Here is a 20178-nt window from a genome sequence, read left to right as displayed (position 1 = left end):
TGTCTTGACATTCTGGCGCCCGGACTGACGTGCACAGAACTCCAAGAGCTATGGCACCATGCTGGTAGGGGCAGCTGCTACCAGGTCCTAGAAAAGCAGGTACTCACACCAAGGTGGGTGGCCTGAGTCTCACCAAAAGGAGCAATATGTGACCTTTCCAATGATGCCCACTCAGCTTTTCCCTGAGACAAGCATTGGCACTGATTTACTGAGTGCCTAGCACTGAGAGAGATGTGCATTATGCCATCCAACTCTCACAACATCCCTCTGAGGTCAGTGCTTTTATCATCAACATCATACAGAAATGAAATTGGAATCTTAGCAAGGTTAATGTAACTTATGAAGTCACCCAGTTAATAAGTGGGCAATGAATCTGGAACTTGAATGCAAGATGGCCTGATACCAAAGTATGTGACCCTTGAGGAAACTGCTCACTTCTCTTGGTGAGGGCTTTCTCATTTTCTATCCCTCAGAGATCCTGGTGAGTTCGGGTTTTGGTTTATTTTTATAGGGGACCTCTGAAGCCTTAACAACTAAAATACATCCAATAGGAAATGTTGCCAAAGGGTAGCTGTAAGAGCATCACTTTAGATCGTCAGACCCTTCCATACCTCTATTCTGGCTGTAGCAGTTTCAATGGCAGCTGAAGTGGCAGCCATCTCCTTGTCCACCAGGTCTCCTAGCTCCTCTTGTTTGATGTCTAGGCCTCTGGGCAGAAGCTCCTGTGAACAGATCATAGGTACTGAAATGACCCTTTGACCTCTCTTTTCTCCTGTGGTAGACCTGTGATCCTCACACTATGGCAGAGGGTAGGAGGGCCCCTTCTGCAAGCCATGAAGAGGCATCCCTAATAGGCCTTGTCTGGAACTCTGTCTAGAATTCTCTACCATGTGAATTCTGAAACCTCATGCTTCACCCCGTCTACCTTCACTCAGAGCCCCTCTCCTTCTAGAACCCCTTTCCTTCCAGAAGGCCAACCCACAAGGCCATTCAGTTGCAGCTGCTTGGATCCTAACCCCACAGCTGCACAGTGTTGGTTGTGCTTCCTGCTTGGGATGTGTTTTAAAAACCTCTTCAAATGTAGATGTCTTCCAAGCAAAGAGTCTGCCCCTTATTCAACTTCATTGCTACAGCAATCATATGAGATAGTAGAACTCCTGCTCTACAGATGGGAAGCCAAGGCTCAGAAAGGTCAAATGTTTTGACCACAGTTACACTGCTAAGAAATGACTAAGATTGGAACTTGGGTTGATGGCCCACAATTTTTTTAAATGGTATGTGTTATAAATACAAGGGTATAAAATAGATACAAATGATTTAAAGATAAGAACAATTACCCATGTTACCCAACTTAAGGAATAGCTTAAGAAACATTATTAGTATCTTTGAAATCTCCTTTGTATCCTGCCCTGATTCTATCTCCCTTCCTCCCTACTCCTCACACCAAGGTAAACACAGAATTCAGGAGAATGCTTACAATGGTTTAAAACAAACAAACAAAACTCTATAACAATGCATCCTTAAATAATAGAATGTTAAATTTGCATGTTTGGTCTTTATTAAAATAAGTCATACTGTATATATTTTCTATGACTTGCTTCTTCACAGTATTCTGTGTGTGAGATTCATGCTATAACTTAGTAATTTGATTCCTGGGTATATAAACTCTAGGGAAACTCTTGCATTAGGAGACGTGTATAAAAATGATCATAGTGACATATTCATAAAGCCCCAAACTGGAAATAACCTAAATGTGCATCAACAAAAGAGATACAGAAATTAAACAATATTCATTCACACAATGGAGCACGATAGAACAGTGAAAATGAATATATCCACAGGGATGAATCTCACAAACAAGAATGTTGAAAAGAGCAAGTTGTAGAAAAAAAATCTTTAACATGTAGAACTAACAAAATGTTACTGGGGGTGGGGAGAATATAGTGTTTCTATTATCTTCTTCGGGAACTCTGATTAAACGTTCTATATATAACTTCTACATTCCAACTTATAAAAGCTGTGACACATTCTATAAAATTCCTTCAGTTCTGTCATCCAGTTCACTAATTCTTTCTTCAGCTTTGTCTTAACTTACTGCGGAATCTGTATATTTTAAAGTTATTATTTTCAATTATTATATTTTTCATTTCTAGAAGTTCTATGGTTCTTTATCAAATATATCTGGTTACCTTTGAAACTATCTTATTCTTTGTCTCACTTTTAATACCTTTTAAAAAGTTCTTTTACATGTCAAACAGTTATTGTGAACTTATATTCCTTGGGACTTTATTTATGAAACTTATTTGAGGTTTAGAATCAAAGTATATCTTTTCTTCCTTTTTTTAAAATCCTCACCCGAGTATATTTTTTACATTTATTTTCAGACAGAGTGGGAGGGAGGGAGAGAGAGAAACATAGATGTGAGAGACATTGATTAGTTGCCACCACACGAACCCAACAGGGGCCAGGGACGAACTGCAACTGAGGTACGTGCACCTTGGCCGGAATCGAACCCAGGACTCCTTGGTCTGAGGGCCGGCACTCTAACTGCTAAGCCAAACTGGCCAGGGCCAAAGTATATCTTTTCAAAGACAATTGGGATCTGCTTCTGCCAGGTACCTGGGCCCCGAACAACCTGAATACTTTAAGTTTAATTTTCCATTTAGGGTTTTTTAGGCCCCACAAGCAGTATGATATTTGAGACTGAATCCATGGAAGGTAGCTTGTGGTTAGGAATTCTCTAGGCAGCCATGTTTCTTGTCTCAACTTGTCAAGGTTAAGACAAGATCTTCCCTGTAGAGCAGGGTTTTTGTTTCGCCATTCACTTCAGATTTTCTTTTTGGGGAGGAAGGCTCCCCGTTCCCATCTTTAATCCTACTTGAACCTAGATTTTGTTTCTTAATCTCCTCTGTATGTGTGGCCCATTAAACTCCAAATTCTTGGCCACCAGAGATGGACAAACCCTGGCTCTGGTATTCTTTTGGTTTCTAATTTTGATGTTGTTTTTTTAAATTTTTTTTATTGATGTTAGAGAGACAGAGGAAGGGAGAGGGAGAGAGAGATAGAAACATCAATGAGAGAGAACATCAACTAGATGACTTCTGCATGCCCCCCACTAGGGATTGTGCCCACAACCTGGGCATGTGCCCCGATCAGGAATTGAACCAGCAACCTCTTGGTGCATGGGTTGCTGAGCCACACCAGCCGGGCAAGGTTTCTGATTTTGAAAATCTCCTTAGTTTTTAGCCAGTTTAGAGTCAATTAAAAAAATTTTTTTTTCTTTTTCAAATTTTATTCAGCATTTTCCATGCCCCATTCTGGGAAGAGTCTCTACATCTGGTAAGCCCTAGTGCCAGGAAGGAAAACTGCCTATGATCTTTCTATCACACTTTGCTTTGCTTTCATTAATTTAATTTTCTATCTCTTCATGGTGTCCTACATACTTTGCATGTATATATTGATTTCTCAAGTCTGCACTATATGGGGAAAGATGCTTTATCTCCAACAAAAGGCAGACTGTGTTAATACTGCCTAGGCTATTACACCAATTTAATAATACCAAAACATCACCATGATCATGTCACCCTGTTGAAAGGGAGGTTAGCAATTCACCATTGTCCATAGTCTTCTTTTATCCAGACATTGAAGGTTCTCTACCTCATTGCCCACTTCTCCCCAGTATGAGCCTTTCTCCCCCATCTGATTCATCTTTTAATCTGGTTTGCTCTCTGTGTGCATAGTCAATTAAACATTTGCAGATTGTTAACCACTTGCCAGATATTATGCCAGGGGCTGGAGATACAATATGAAGAAGGCACGGGTTCTACCTCTGAGGACTCACTTGGGGGGAATAGGTAGGCACGTTCTAGTGCTAACCACCAACTATCAGGCAAAGGGAGAGTGCAAGAGGGTCCCAGAGGGTGAATAAGGGCCAGACTCTGAAGGTCCTTGTATGTCACGTTACATTATATGATTTTTGTTATCAAACAAGAGGACTCATGATCAGATCTCTGTTTTTGGAAGAGAACAGAGGAAAAAGAAGCCAGAAACAGAGAAAGTAATCAGAAGAAGGCTGCTTTAAGAGCTCAAATGAGAAATGATGAGGATCTGAACTCTGGCCCTGATCTCTTTCTTCCCTGAACTTATCATCACACTTTTTAGGAATTAATTAAACACTGCCTTGTACTGTACTCTTAAAATAGATTCTATTTCACTCCTCACCACACTGTATAGAAATCGTTGCTTTGTTTTCTTTTCCTCTAGAGACCATGTCTTATTTGTCCCTATATACTACACCTACCATAATTCCCAGTGTATGGGACAGTCACTATACCTTTATTGAATAAACATATTGTTATCTCCATTTTAGGTGTTACCTGCCCAAACACATAAAAATCCCTGAAAACAGAGAAACTATGCTTATTCTTCTTCAATACTGCCTAGCATGATGATGACCACAGGTAGATTCTTAGTTTATAGTCAATGAATTAAATATAACTGGAATGTTGTTCAGGGAGGTCAGATTTTTCAGCCCTCTTACTTTCTAAAATCACGTTGAAAGTACAGAAAGAACTGGCTTAGAACATTACCAACTTCCCGGCAAATCACCAGCACTCACAACCAAGAACAACAATAACTTTCTCCAACAATAATATTGATAATACCTCGCCGATGGCCTTGATCTTGCTGAGGCAATTCCTCATGGCTGTGCTGCTGACATTCTCAAGGGTTCCTTCTTCCTCCAGGAAAGTCAGATAGTTGAGAGTTTCCTTGCCATACTGCTTACAGGCTTCGGTCAGTGCTGCAGATGCAAAGCAACAAGACTTTTAAAGGCCCTCTGCACCCTCTGCTTTTCTGAATGGCCCCTCACCTCTGGTACTTACCATCAGCGGGCTCTGGTGGGGCTCTCAGGCAGGTGGTGCCACCATGAACAATGGTGTCACTGGTCAAGTGGGCAAGGAGGGTTACCGAGTGCAGAAGCCCACTGATATCTGCCGGGAGTTTGAAGGAAAGTTTCTCAGTCCTGCTTGAGAGGTATCACATTCATGTCTCTTCCATCCCGGCTTTACAGGTAGTACACACTCCTTGCTTGGTGCATGGGAACCCGTATTTCCACATTCAAGCATTTCTGAGCCCTGCCCAGCCATCACTGGTGGCAGACCCTATCCTTTGCCCTTCTTACCTTCTGGGCAGGCCAGATACTGGCTCCAGCCTTTTTCCAGTTGCTCAATACAGCTGGAAACGGACTTAACCGTGGAGAGAAGGTGATCTGTGAGAGGAAACAGGGCAAAGTCAAAGCCAGTTGCCATAGTCGCTTCATCCCTGTTAGTCAAGTCACCTGATGGATGAGCCTACCTAGTGAGTGGCCCCAGCCCTATGGGAGCTGCTCTAAGAAGGGGGAAGGGAGAAAAGCTCACTGGTTACTCTGGTATGAGATTCTCTTATTGTAGCTTCCAAAGCTATACTTCCGAGCCTCTCTGAAGAACCAGGACAACCACATTGCCCGCCTAGATTCTGCATCTCATTTCTCATTACTTCCCATTGTATCAAATCCAGGTTTTCCTGTTAAGTCTTTCAAGGCCCTTGGACTCGCATTAACCTTGAGCCCAGACACTTGGCTCCCATAGGCTAATCTATGTTTGTGCTCTGCACACAACAGTCATTCCCACTGCTATGCCTCTGTGCACAGGTCCATGGAGACTGTGTCACAGGAGTTACAGTATGGGCTCTGGTCACATGGCTTGGCACGGCTCCTGGCTCTACCACTAGGCATGATCTCATGCCGCCTGTACCTGCTTCCTCATCTGAAAACAGAAATAATACCCCCCTAGCATCATCATGAGGATTTGCTGGGCCAAGGCATATAAAGCGTTTAGAATAGTGCTGGGAACACAGAAAGCACTCAGGAAATATCAGTTATTTTATTATCATCCCCCACTTTTCTTCCTCCCCACGGTTAATGTCTCTCCTCTTCCTTCAAAAGCTAGCTCATAACATCTCTCCTCCGAATCTGCCCACAGTGGTCCCACTTCCTGGCATCCCTCAGTACATCAGGTACTGAGTGTGCTCTTTCATTTATAACTGTGGTGTTTCCTAACAGATGGGTTCCCCGTGAATAAGATATAATAGCCCTTGCTGTATACTTCACCACATTGAGACCTTTCTATTTGATAATAAAAATCAACTGTCAGCTGTTTCTTCCCATCTGCCTGGTCCTTCCGTGGAAACGCTCATTACTTTTCCAACATGTTTTCTCTGAGAATGAGCTGTCACGAGATCTACTCATCACTATAACTTCATGTATCCCCTGGGCCTGGGTGCTTTCCCACCCACTGTGCACAAAGGCTCTCTCTCCTCTCATCCAGAGGGCTTCTCAGATGCGGACAAACAGCTCTACTCGCCTGCCCTTAGGACTCTGGTACGTGCCAAGTGGGCCCCTGTGCATACCTATGTGGGGACTTTTATTGTTTCTGCCCCTCCATACTTTGACACCTCCCTGTCTGGCCTGAAGCTCATGAGTAATCACCCTTTGACTTAGAGCACAGTTTCCCCCTTAGAGACACAGCACTGCCACCTCCTCCTCCTCCTGGCCTTTAAAATTATTATCAAGGTTCAGCTCCCAGTAGGTGTTTCATCAGTGTGACCCATGATTATCTCAGCTGGGGGCTTTAGAAAACATGACTGTCTAGACCCTATGCCAAAGAGCTTACTATTGAACTGATCTCGGGATTGGGGCCCAGGCATCCCCAGGCAATTCTGACATGCAGCCAGCTGAGAACCTGAGCTCAGCGTCACATGGGATTTAATGCCAACGGGATTCGGCCCTGCAAGCTGGGGAAGAGTACCTGCAGATCCGGGACAGCTGATGAGACTGGGCTCCTCGAGCTGTCTCAGGGCCTCTTGTATCACCTGCTCTGCAGCCTTCTTTGATTCTGCCAGAAGCATTTTTCGTTGGTCCTTTGCAAGCTGGCACATAGATTCCTAAAAATGGTCCAGGGAGGTGAGTCTGCCACAGATCCTACAAGAGCCTTCAAGCAGCATCCACTGGTGACAGCCGGGATTCCTGGCACCTTAGCTCAAATTGTTGCTTTGTCCAAGGTGCATGTCACTGACCACAGGTGGCTAAGGGGATGGGCCACTGCAGCCCATTCTTCAGTCTTGGGAAGAGAGTGCTAAGTGCATCCCTTTTTCATACAAAGGAGAGCTTTGCTTTCCCTCATCTGCTCTGTGGGTGACTCAGGGCACACTGGCATTGGGAGCTATTCCTACAGATACCTTCACAAGCAGGCTGGGGGCCCAAGCCCCTTTCATAGCCCCCAGCCTCCATGAATACACCGTTGAGGCCCAGGGGTGTAAGGTCGAACATGGTCAGCCTAAGGGAGTCTGTTACTTGCCTGTGTGCTGGACAGTTTGAGCTGGGTGTATTCCAGCTGTCCCTGAAGAGTAGAGAATTCCTCTTCCCGACGAGCCATGGCATTCACCAAGCTGTCCCGCTCCTTCTCCAGTTCAGCAATCTGGGTCACCCATTTTTCTTCGGACTGTAATAGCAACCGCATGGGAAGAGAGAGTTGCTGGGAGGAATTAAACTGTCCCCTCCCCAGAAATCCAAACCCGCCACAAGGAACACAAGGTGTTATCTCTTTAACCTGCCACTTTCATTCCTCTGAGTACACAATGATCACAGATGGGACCAGGCTGGCCATATGCTGGATGGTGAAAGAGGCTCAGTGACAGCAATACGAAAGCCAGAGGGGAAAAGGATAAGGAAGGGGGATAAAGAAGGTGGCGCTCACCTGGGCAGCTGTTTCTAGGCTGCCTTGGACAATCTGGAGTTCCTGTTTGCTGGTGGCAAGTTCTTGCTTCAAGTTCTCTAGTACTTCCGTCTGTTCTTGAGTCTGAAAGAGAAGAAAAACAGGAGCACCCTGATCTGGGTGGTGGTTACAAGGGATAAATACATGTAAAAAAATGCCTGAGCTATAAATGAGATTTATGTATGCTTTTTTTTTTTTTATCCTCACCAGAGGACTTTTTTTTTTTTTTTTTTGCATTTATCTTCTGATAGAGTGGGAGGGAAAGACACACATCAATGTGAGTGAGACACATCGAGTGGCCGCCACCCACGCAACCCCAATCGGGGCTGGGGACAAATTGCAACCAAGGTACGTGCCCTTAGTGGGAACTGAACCCGGGACTCTCTGGTCCGCAGGCTGATGCTCTAACCACTGAGCAAAACCGGCCAAGGCAATTTACGTATTCTTTTGTATGCAAGTTTTACCTCAGCAAAGAGGGGGGTGGGGGAAAGAGGTAAGAACTCAAGAGTGTACAAAAAAATTTTCTTCTGAGCAAATGGAATGTCAAGGGGGGAATTTTAGAGACATTTCCTGAGTGCCATGCTTAAGCTTATAATACTGATTCAAGTAGAATTGGATCTTTAATTCAGGCATCCCAACATTGGTACATTGCCAAATCTTGCCATTTGGAAATATAATTCCCCTTCTTTGACTTCTAAGTGTGTTTTTCAAAGGTCGGGTTGTAACCCATTAGTAAAATTCACAGCTAACATTTTAAAAAATGAAACAGCAGAACAAAATATCCAAATGCACTCACATAGTAAGGATAAGTATTATTTTGCAAAACTTTTATTTCCATTAGATAGGTGCATTTTTTATTTTGGGTCATAGAAAATGTGAAAGCCACTACTTGAAATATAAGGCACTGAGTTTTATCCACCTAACATCGCTTACTCCAAAAGGACCTCCTGCCAACCCCACCCTGACTCATGGGTGTTCCACTGGCTGCAACTCCTTGTCAACACTTGTTCTTCTTTCTGATATCCATATGCTTTCACTTCAGACTCTCCTCAGGACTTGCCCCGGGAAAGCCTTTGCTGATGAACCTTACTCAACTTGGGTCCCTTTGTCACTTCTACCTACTTATGCATTGGTAACCATGACCTATTCTATACGGCCTCTCATAGCTCCAACCCACAGAGCCAGCTGCCCGTGGAGCAGAAGAAGACAAGGTCTTTTGAACAAAGCCTGCCTCCAGCTCAGATGGACCCCTCCATCATTTCCCATGTAGGTCTCCCTCACACTCACCTTCCACTGGGCCTGCTCACTGATGCGCTGGAAGGAATCCTCTAGCTCTTTTTTCTCTCGTTCCAAATCCACCTGGACTTGTCTGGCCATAGACACCTGTTTGGTCACCTCTGCATTCTGTAAGAGAAGAACATTGTCTTGAAGTGGCTCATCTCAGGCTTAAAGGACATCTTCCTTCTAGAACAAATGACAGCATTCAGAATGTGAATACCCTAGAGTTGGACAGAGATCAATCTCCTACCCAGAGGGAAGTCAACAGAAAGCTGTCATCTGCAGATATATATTCTTAAATATTTAAAGAAATAATACAGATGGAGGATAATGCAAGTGGGGCTAGCATCTATGGTGGAGCTCAAGGTATGGGAGGCAAGGGAGCCTGAAAAACTGAGGTTCCCAAGAAATGGTGGTGACCCACCAGAGACTGGTGGGGGCACTGGACTTGGAGAAGCCATGAGGCCTGAGTTGCTCTCTCCCCCGTGATGTGGGGCCTGCGCACGATGAGAGGGAGATCAGGGGTCCTACCTTCCGCAGCAGGTCAGCGTGGTTCTGCACCAGCTCACTGTACTTCTCCTTCAGCTTGCTGTACCGCTGCTCATTGGCCTGGGCTTTCCCTGAATGGTCAAGGACCAAGGTGACGACTTTACCTGGCAAGGACTCTCCACCCGCCTTCCAATAAGCCAGAGTCTTCAAAAGACCCTCCTTTCTTTTCACAAATGCATACACCTCTTCTCCCTCAAAAATTCTACTTAAACTCCTTAGGGAAGTCGTCTATAAAAAAGGATTCACCTGACTCAAATCACTGCACCAATCCATGCCTCCCGAGCATTTACACACATGTATTTACTTTATCAATGTTTTTGGCTTTAAGTCAAGTTAATTCTTGGGCTATCTCTCCTTCGGAGATTCACTCTCCCAGGGCAGGCACCCCTGTCACGTTTTGTAGTCCCCATTGCAGTGTTCACGGCAGTGCCTCACAGGTGCTCTACCTGCGGGATTCCCAGCTCTAGCAGCCACTCCTGACAGCAACTCTGGACACCCAGCCTCCTCCTTCATCCTGATTTCCCGAACCGCACTCCCACCAGCCTCTCACTTTCTATCTCCGTAAGGCTCCGCTGTGCCTTCTCCGTGTCTTCGCGCTTCTTCTTGAGCTCGTCCAGCTCTGCCCGCAGAAACTCACTATCATCGACCGCCTGCTGCCGCAGGTGCTGCTGCTCGGCCAGCTCGGCCTCCAGCTCACTGATGCGGCCCTTCAGCTGCAGGATAGCCCGCTGGCTCTGTGGGAGGGGCTTAAGTAACGTGTCTGCCGGAAGCACTGTGTGCTGGGCTGAGAAGCAGGTCCTACATGTTTCCAGCACCGGCCAAATAAACACCTAGGTTTTTCCCAGCAAGCCCATTCCCAAGGCCTCATGAGAGCAAACCTTCAAGGATTATAAACCATCCAATCTGCAACAAGGGATGATGGTGGGGGTATTCTGGTCCTGTTAGAGTGGTGTGGGAGCAGCGATGAATGAAATGAAATCAGGAAAGAGAAAATGTTCATCTGTCCCAGTGAGTAAAGCCTCTGACCAGCTCTGGGTCTGAGGGGCAGGCATATTTATAGCATCAGACACTGCAAACAGCCATCACACAACTTATTGCCATTTGAGAACAGGTCTTTCTCACCACAGCTTCATAGCCATTTGGTTGGTGATCATGGTTATCTCTGAGACACTAGAGCTTGGCTTCAATGCCATTCTCAAAGCAAGTACAAGAGAAATGCATTACAATTGAGAACATGGAAAGACAAGGTCCTCTGGCTTTGGCATTGCTACTAATTAATCCCCCCGAAGATGTGGTCCAACACGTATCTCCGTGAAGTAAATTTAATATTAAAATCTGTCCTGTTATGGTGAAGTCCAGAAACAGATCAGAGCACATACCTCAGTCTTCATATTTTCCAGCTGTGCCTTCAGCCCACTGATCTCTTGGTACAATTGATCAATTAAGTGATCCCTGAGAACAAGGAGAACAAGTTTGCTTCTACTGTGCTCCTACCCCTCCCCTTTTTAAATACAAGCTGGGAGGTCAGGGGAGGAAGTTCAAAGCTAGTGTTAATCTGGAGACAGTTCTTTGAAATTCCATAGATTTTCCTCTAAGACTGTCATTGTTACCAGATACTAACCTAACACCCACAGGTCCACTGTTATTTCAGTAGCATTTGACTTTCCTTTGGGATTAAAGGAGCCAATATTTGAAGGTCAAGACATTTCTCTAAGACACTGAAGCATCATTAAGAATTCCTCTACCTGGCCAGTGTGGCTCACTGGTTGAGCACTGACCCATGCACAAAGAGGTCACCAGTTTGATTCCTGGTCAGGGCACATGCCCAGGTTGTGGGCCCAATCCCCAGTGGGGGGCATGCAGGAGGTGGCCAATCAATGTTCACTCTCATCGATATTTCTACCTCTCTCTCTAAACATCAATAAAGAAAAATAAATAAAGAAAATAAAAAATAAAATAAAATAAAAAGAATTCCTCTTTGGCCCTGGCCAGTGTGGCTCAGTTGGCTGAGTGTCATCCTGTGCATCACAAGGTTGCTGGTTTGATCCCCCATCGAGGTGCATATGAGGCAACTAATCGATGTTTCTCTCTCACATCAATGTTTCTCTCTCTCAAATCAATAAAAAGATTTTAAAAAATTCCTCTTTTGCTGGGTGCAGCAAGTCAGATCATGGCTCAACTTAGTTTCTGCTCCATCTACATTAACCCAGCTTGGACTCACTTCTCATCCTTGTTCACACCGTTCTGACTGTTGAAATTGAAGGGATCATGGCTGAACGAGCTGCCAAAGATGTCATCAAACTTGTTGTCAAATAAATTCTGCAGTGGCCAAAGAGGATTGAGAACAAAGTTAGAGATCCAGAGGATTCTGGGTAGGGGTCAAATGAGTGACATGTAAGAATGGGCCCTTTCTTAATTTGGTTCAAATCTGTTTATGGTCCCTCCTAGGGACCACAGGGCAGGGCACTCAGTATAAGTTACAGCCCGGGTTAGAAGGCAGCTGACCCTGGTTAGAGCCAATGTGGCTTGGTCAGAGTCCTTCCCGTCCTCTCCGCCAGGGGTCAATGGGAAGAGCCAAGTTTCTCTCCCAAATGGTCCTGACCTGCTGGGAGGCATCCATGTCCATGAGGTCATCCTTCTCCAAGACTGGCTCACTGTCAGGGGATGAGGCCTCAGCTGGGATTACCACGACAGGGCTGATGTGTTCTGACAGGGCAGAGGCTCGTAGGAAGTTGGGTGGGTTCTGAAGAGGGAAGACACATCCTCACACTTTGTCACTCATCAGGCCTGCCAACCTCTAAAAGGGTACCCTGGACTCGGCAGCTCCCAGGGTGTGGCTGGGACTTACCTCAGGCAGCTGAGGGATCTGAATGAGCCGCTTGAAGTACTGGAGGTTGCTGGAGCGGTAGAACAGATCTTTCAGCCTAGGGATGGAGAATGGCCCAAGGGGCTGGGGTCTTCACCAGCCCCGGGGAGGAGGGGACAGTACCACCACCCAGCTTTCCTCCTGTGCCTGCCCAGGCCAGAGGCACAAGCTGTCAAGGAGATGGCCTCCATGGTGCAAGGATTCAATTATGATGCTATAGAGAAAGAGTACTTATGGCCAGTCCTCACTTATCTGGTGGCGAGGAAAGAGTAACCCAAACTACAAAATCCTTTATAAGAACAGATAACTCCAAAACTAATTTCTGCATCACTGTAGAATATACAATGTTGTCTGTCAGTTGTAGCTTCCTAGGAGCATTTGGCTTACAGTAAAATTAAAAGAAATATGCTCTCAGGATAAACCAACTAACCACAGGAAAAGGGAAGGGAACTTAAATGACTAAGGTAGATCTTTCTCTCTCTCTCTCTCTCTTTTTTAATCCTCACCCGAGGACATTTTTGCATTTATCTTCAGATAGAGCAAGAGGAAGAGAGCGGGGAAGAGAGAGAGAGAAACATAGATGTGAGAGAGACACATGGATTGGCTGCCACTCGCATGACCCCAACTGGGTCTGGGGACAAACTGTAACTGAGGTACGTGCCCTTAGCGGGAACCGAACCTGGGACTCTGGTCCACAGGCTGACACTCTAACCACTGAGCAAACCGGCCAGGGCTCTCTCTCTCTCTCTTTTTTCAGAGAATAGTTTATTGATTTTTAGAGAGAAAGGAAGGGAGAGGGAGAGAGAGAAACATCAATGTGAGTGTGTAACATCGATTGGCTGCCTCCTGCACACCCCCTATTGGGGATGGAGCCCGAAACCAGGGCTTGTGCCCTGACCAGGACGGCAGCCTTTGGTTTTGGTGGGATGATGCGCGAACAACTGAGCCACACTGGCCAGAGCAAGGTAGATCTCTTTTTAATCAAATCATCTTGTGTTAGAGTGTTAGGGCTATTTGTTATCTCTCCAGTTAGACTAGAAGCTTCTGGAGAGCAGACACAGAGCCCTGCTGATCTAGGGTTACCACAGTACCAAACCGGGAACTACTCAACAAGTATTCATCGGAGAAAAATTATACTGTGTCCTAATCTTGGATGAATATGTGAATGAAGAAATCGATGTTCCCCCCTCATCCTCAAGTCTCTATTTTGAATCTAAACTTTGAAGGCCAAGGAAGGCTGTGAACACCAGGCATATTTTCTGAGATGAAAGGGGGTCATGGATCTCACCACCCTCTCTCTGCAACACAGAATTTTCTGCAGCTTAGTCCAATAACCTAGACCCCTGGGGTCTCAGGACAGCCCCCAGCCCCCAAGGTTAGGACTGTGTGTGCTGTCACTGCTGCTTCCCCAGAACTGGAGGCAGTGCCCCCCAGAGAACCACAGTGCCTGTTAGAAGAGAAAGTGAGGTGGCCACTCACAGGAGATATTTTCATAAGCTAGAAAAAAAATGAAAGGGAATAAAATAACCTGACCACACTTCTCCTTCTTTCTGGGATGGAGCCAACAGTAATAGGCTCTACCATTTTCAACAGCTACTGGAATTTAACATTCCAGGAAATCAGCTCCAGGGCCTGTCTCCCAGGGTTTAGTAAGTCATTTGTTATAGAGTAAACAGACGAGGCTTTTCAAATGGAACAAGGAAATCAGTAGATTAGTACAACCCTGAACTTGTCCTCTGCAGCTGGGGAACCAGCAGCAGGAGGAGCCGAAGCTTGGGATTTGGGAGCTATGCCTTTCCTGAAGTCAGCGATGAAGAAATTAACAGGAAAAACAAGAGTGTCAAAATAAACCCTGCTAAGCTGATCCCCTTCTGGCTCCCTGGCTCTCCTGTCTCCCACTCCATTCCTTCCCCTCTTCTTGGGCACACTTAATTGAGAGATGAGCTGTCCTTTTCATGTAACCACCAATTTTCTTTTCCAAAAGCACCAGAATAATTAGCCTCTCAGTCAGACAAGCTCTGCCTCTTCTAGACTAGACAGCTGGTTTATTAGCTCATGAATTCATTCAAATCCTTATTAAACCCTATATGCTTAATTGCTATGTATCAGGTGCTAGGGGTATAACAGACAAGACAAACAGAAATAAAGTTGTGCTAAGAACAATCTAGGATATAAATAGGGTGCTGTGAGAGAGAATATGGGGGGTGGGGTGAGACTGGAGGATCAAGAGATGAGAAGACCCAACGCAAACAAGGTGACCAAAGATTGCCTGAGCGTAGGTGACCAAAGATGACCTTGAGCTGGTCAGGCTGAGAGAATCCCCAGGAGAGAACAGCAATGCGAAGGCCCTGAGGGAGGATTACGCTGAGCCTGTTTCCAGGAATCGGAGGACCTGTGTGGCCAAAACATGTTGAGCTCTGGAGACAAGGTCAGAGATGGCAGGTGGGGCCAGATCATGCAGGGTCTTGTAAAGAAGAGCTTGGCTTTTATTCTCAGTGTAATCAGAAGCCACTGAAAGGCTTTGAGGAAGGGATTTATATTTTTACAAGGATGTTCTAACTCCCGGGTGAGGACAGGATTGTAGGTGGGTGGAGTGGAAGTCTAGGGTATCCCATCAATATTGGAGGTCCGGGCAGACAGCAATGGTAGCGGAAGAGACGGGAGGAGATATGACCAGAACCAAGATATATTTGTAGAGTATCAGCTGAACCTGCAGATGGCGGGGATATAGGGGATGAGGAAAACGGGGAGTTCTAAATCTCTGGCCTAAATGGACGGTGGCAGTATTTACTGAGATAGAAAGAACCAGGAAGAAAACGGAAAACCTAGAGTTTGGTTTGAGATTTAGGTCTGGTGTAGAAATGTCACGTAGGCAACTGGGCAGGTGAGACTGGAATCGAGGTAAGGCTCTGCTAGAGACCCGGATCTGGGAGTTGTCAGCACGCACATGGTATTAGGCCACAGAACTGAGGGAGAAGTGAAGAGGATGAAGCCCTGGGCGTGAAGCAGGTGACAAATGAAGTCGCCTTCTTCTGTGTGCTTCTGGGGGATTTATTAGGGAAATGGCAGCTTCCCCAGAAACTGGTAGGTTTGCCACCCTCCTAGTTCTTTTTATTTTATTGCTTTAAATGCAGATACCTTCATTCCTCAATCATTTTAAAGGGTTCGTTCTTGCATGGATTGATTTTATGGCACTTTTTTTTATTCATCTTCATTCCTGTCACTTCAGCAACACTTACTTAGTGAACTGCTCCATGAAACGGTCCCGGTGGCCTTGCAGGGTGTCGGCTGGGAGACCTGGGAGAAATTGGAAAAGAGTGAGGAAAAAGGAGGACCAGAAGGCAGGTCAAGCCACAGGGGACCATCTGTCCTGGGGCTTGTGGCCAACCCTGCTGGTGGGCATTCCTGGCCTAGAGCCACCCCAGGACTAGTATCCAAGGAAGCTTAACAGCAGGGAGTTTGGGGCACTTATCCTCCAAATCTTCCTTCCTAGTGCTCCTGGAGTACGAGCCATGCTGGGCACAGTGGACTGGACATTGTGTCCCAGAGCACAGAAGAAGCGTGGTGACCTGGCCAAGCAGCGGAATGGCCACAGCTGGCCCCAGAGGGAGGGGGACGAGGGTTGCAGGGGGTGTACTGAGTGAGGCCCAGTGCAGACATTAGTCCAGAAGAAATCCATAGCATCTGCCCAAGAGGATGCCTGTGAGAGGTAAGACCATGGGGCTGACTCGCACGATCTAGGTCCAGTGCCCACTCGGTCCCTGCTAACTGTGATGTGGGACAAGCGCAGCCTCCTGGGGCCAGCCTCCCCTGGAGCAGGTTCTTTACGGTCCTTTCACCTCACAGATGGGGTGGTTCTGAGCATTTCAGGTACAGAGCACCACTCAGAGATCCTTTTATTTTTCTAAATGTAAATCATTGAATAGGCGCTATATTCATTTGGTATAAGAAGTAGTACACGTATAAGGTATGATCATTCAAAATGGCAAAAGTTACAGCAGGTGGCAATGGCACTTTACTTCCGTGATCTGTCTCCCAGAACCCCAGTCAAGTCATGAGAAAAGCATCAGACAGACTCAACTTGAGGGACTTTCTACAAGATATCTGACCAGAACTCAAAACTATCAAAGTCATCAAAAACAAGGAAAGTCTAAGAAACTGTCACAGCCGAGAAGAGACTAAGGAGACATGACTGAATGCAATGTGGTGTTCTAAATGGGGTCCTGGGGCACAGAAAGGACATTAGGTAAAAACTATGGAAACCTGAATGAAGTACAGACTTCAGGTAATAATAATGTATCAATATCAGTTCATTAGTTGTGGCAAATATCATACTAATCTAAGATGCTGACAATAGAGGAAACGGGGTTGGGGGTATATGGGAACTCTGAACTATCTGCAACTTTTCTATAGATCGAAACTATTTTAAAATAAAAGTTTATTATTAGATAAGTATATACTGTATGGAGTATCTCTCCCACTCTCTCCCCAAGTCACACAGGTCTCCTGCCCAGTGGCCATCAGTTGGGGGGTCTTATGTATTGCTTTGCCTTTAAAGAAGGCCTTTAAACCCAAATACTTAATTACCTGTCTCGTCTCATAACTCACCACTTTAGAAGAAAGTGAGTATATTCTAATGGGCAACTGGGTCCCACAGCATCTTAGAAACAATGACAAGATCATCTGTATTCAGAGCTTCTAAGTAACCGCTTGCCTTCCCCTGGAATTTACTCCAACCTCTGCTCCCTTCAGACACGTGCACCTGCTCCAAAGCCCTTCGAACCCCTGAACATAAAATTCCAACCTTCCTTCCACCAAACCCTCCTGGATTCATCAGCGTGATGCTAACTCCCTAGTGCTAAGTAACCAGGTCCAGTCCTTGTCAGTGACCACAGTTCCAGAGTGTCCCTTGTCTGAGAATTCTAAAATAAACCTGGCTAGTATCCAATCATGTCTTGATTTTTATTGGTTTTCCATCATCCACACCTTCTGCACGTGTACATCCTTCACAGTGGCCACCTTGGAGTGTGGCCCAGACACCACCCACATCCAATTCATCTGGCCTATGGTTTAACAATGCAGACCCTGAATCCTACCAGTGCAGACGGTTTTAAACAAGAAGCACCTGGAAGTATAAGGCCTTCTGTAGGACCAGTAATAAAGTCTGCAAAAGCATTGCAGGGATCTGTGGCTAGGTCAGGGTCAGCATTCTATTTACTTGAGAGGCTGTTTTATATTTATATTTCTCTACAAAATGCCATTTGTACAAAGAGACTGTGTTGATGAACACTTTGCAAAGCACTGCCTTTGCTGCTGTGGGTCTAGGCCAGGTCTGTCATTGTTTGTGTGGTTCACAGAATACATGACATGTATGGATGGAGATGAGGTGCGGCTAGGGGTTGGGGAAAGGAGCACCCTGCTTCCCTGGCACACTGAAGCTCGCACACCCTGCTCTTCTCAAGCTGCCCGGGAGCCGCAGGGCCTTTTGGAACAGAGGCTGGACGGTCAGGCCACTGAGGAGCTGCATTTCCCCAGGGAGAGCCTCAGGCTGAGATCCTCCTTCCAGCCAGAAGTTCCCAGAAGATCTGGCTGGTGTACTCACAGGAGTGGAGTTTGAAGAGAAGCTTGACAGTGTAATCATAGAGGTGACTGCAGTCCAATATGACCTGGATCAGCGGGGCAAGGCGGCACTGCCCCGCGGTTGTCACTGACACGGAGCGGGACATGTCCAGGGAGTTGAATACTAGAAGATAAAAGTGGGGGAGAGGTAGTAGAGCTAGGAAACCATAGGTGACCGCCTCAGAGGGGCGGAAGGCAGGGTCTCACACACACTGAGGACCTATTCTTTGCATACACTATTGCATTTAATGCACTTCAACTGCACAGCACGCCTACAGGACAATTAAAGGTACCCGTCACACAGGTGAGGAAACTGATGGTCAGTGACGTGAAGGTGGTCACAAAGTCAAGAACTGGTTTTGCTGAGAGGTGGTGAGTTAAACGATAGAGCCTGTGTAGCCAGCAATGGCAGGACCAGAAGCCTGTGCTCCCACAAGCCAAGGTGCTCCACGTGTCGTGAACATGTGAACTCTGCTCGTCTTGCACAGCCCTGTGGAAGCTGGGAAAGAAGAGATTTGCCCACAGCCTGGTGGACACCAGTGAGGAGAATCCCTCCGATGGGAGCTTCCTGGCCTCCGCCGCCAGGCTGATCAGAAAGGCTGAACTCATCATTTTTCAGGTTCTGGTTTAATGGTGATGAGAAGATAAGCTCCTGTTCAAGGGAAGTCCTCAGATCTACAGGGCATCGGAATTTCAGGACTGAAGGGGCTGCAGAGATAGCGAATCCAGCCCTTCCCCTCACACATAAACAGTCTGATGGCCACTCCACCCTGGGAAGTACCCAGTCTGGTGGTGGCAACAGTTAATATGTGGGGAACGTATCAAACGTGGATCAGAACACGAGGAAGGGAATGCCAGCCTGGATTACTGGTGGCTTGCCACAGGGATATTGGGGCAGCAAAAGGGGGCTGTGCAAGAGCCCTGGGTAGACCACTGGAGAGCCTGCAAGGGCCAGGGGCCGGGAGGAGGATGCCCATCAGGATCAAAAGCTGATGGAAGTCCTTGCAGCAGGCCAACAGAGGTACTGCCCTCCACTCTCCCAAGCTCCAGAGAGCAAGTTGCTCTCTCAATGTCTTGCTCCTGAGTCCCCACCACATTAACCCCCTGCACCTTGATGCCTGGCTGTGGACCCTCAGCACAAACCAGTGGCCGGGGCCAATTTCCTGTCTGCAGTCCCTTAGCATGTGGGACTGCCCCGGAGGAAATCCCGGCGCTGCTGTGTTCGGCCTTCCCTGACTGCACTAATCCCTGTTAACTAGCTCAGTCTGGCAGCTGAAAAAAAAATCCCAAATGGTTCTAATTAAAAGGCAGCTTTTCTTGACACAAATTAAAAGCAGCTGTCACTGCAAGGCGGCCATCCCCATGTCTACTGGCTTCCGTAGGCTCCATTCTGGCAGAGAATCAGACTGCTCCATCTCCAGGCCTAACGCTGCTTTCCAGGAATGCCCCTTGGCATCCAGGAACATCTAGGGCAGTGTGACCATGGACAAGTTACTCAACCTCTCTGCGCCACCGGCTGATTTTCTATACGATACAGGTGGTTCTAACAGAACCTCTCATAAGGATCTTGTAAGAATTAAATAAAAATGTTGTGGAAAGTGTGTAGCACTATGCAGTGGTTCTCAACTTTGGCTTTGAGATTGATTAGAATCATCTGGGAAAATTTAAAAACTACTAATGTCTGCCTGCAACTCCCCTACACCTCTATTCTGTTTTATTGGTCTGGAGTAGGATGAGGGCATCAGTAAGTTTCAAAAGCCCTCCCAAGTGATTCTACTATGCAGCTAGTTAAAAGTTGTATTTTCTAGCTCAGTGGTTCTCAAACTTTAGCATCAGAATCGCCCAGCAGCTCCATCCAATTGAATTTTCTGACGATGGAAGTATCCCATACGTGCCGCCCGATATGTGAGCTGCATGAGGCTGCTGAGTGCCCGAAATACGCCTGGTGCAGCTGAGGATCTGGCTTTTTACTGCTATTTAGTTGTAATTAATTTAAATACTCACACGTGGCTAGTGGCTGCCATACTGGCCAGTGCAGACTTGGGGGCCTTGTTA

General features: G+C 46.3%; 1 protein-coding gene across 2 annotated transcripts in view; it reads right to left on the bottom strand.

Annotated features, from left to right (window-relative positions):
* The window catches only part of HIP1 (huntingtin interacting protein 1), a 147443-nt gene that overhangs the window by 10040 nt on the left and 117225 nt on the right, over positions 1-20178 (bottom strand). For both annotated transcript variants that reach the window (XM_036279843.1, XM_036279844.1), the window contains exons 8-23: positions 18107-18247; positions 15744-15801; positions 12487-12562; positions 12241-12381; positions 11860-11957; positions 11018-11090; positions 10189-10372; positions 9621-9709; positions 9099-9215; positions 7794-7895; positions 7395-7538; positions 6846-6981; positions 5183-5269; positions 4884-4991; positions 4665-4801; positions 612-722 (exon numbers count right to left, since the gene is read on the bottom strand). In XM_036279843.1, the coding sequence (XP_036135736.1) occupies positions 612-722; positions 4665-4801; positions 4884-4991; positions 5183-5269; positions 6846-6981; positions 7395-7538; positions 7794-7895; positions 9099-9215; positions 9621-9709; positions 10189-10372; positions 11018-11090; positions 11860-11957; positions 12241-12381; positions 12487-12562; positions 15744-15801; positions 18107-18247 (1802 nt within the window). The remainder of the gene's footprint in view (positions 1-611; positions 723-4664; positions 4802-4883; positions 4992-5182; positions 5270-6845; positions 6982-7394; positions 7539-7793; positions 7896-9098; positions 9216-9620; positions 9710-10188; positions 10373-11017; positions 11091-11859; positions 11958-12240; positions 12382-12486; positions 12563-15743; positions 15802-18106; positions 18248-20178) is intronic.

The sequence above is a fragment of the Molossus molossus genome, unplaced genomic scaffold (assembly GCF_014108415.1).
Source record: "Molossus molossus isolate mMolMol1 unplaced genomic scaffold, mMolMol1.p scaffold_m16_p_3, whole genome shotgun sequence".
In the NCBI taxonomy this organism is placed as follows: Eukaryota; Metazoa; Chordata; class Mammalia; order Chiroptera; family Molossidae; genus Molossus; species Molossus molossus.
Note: the sequence above shows the minus strand (reverse complement) of the source record. Positions and strands in the feature narration are given on the sequence as shown.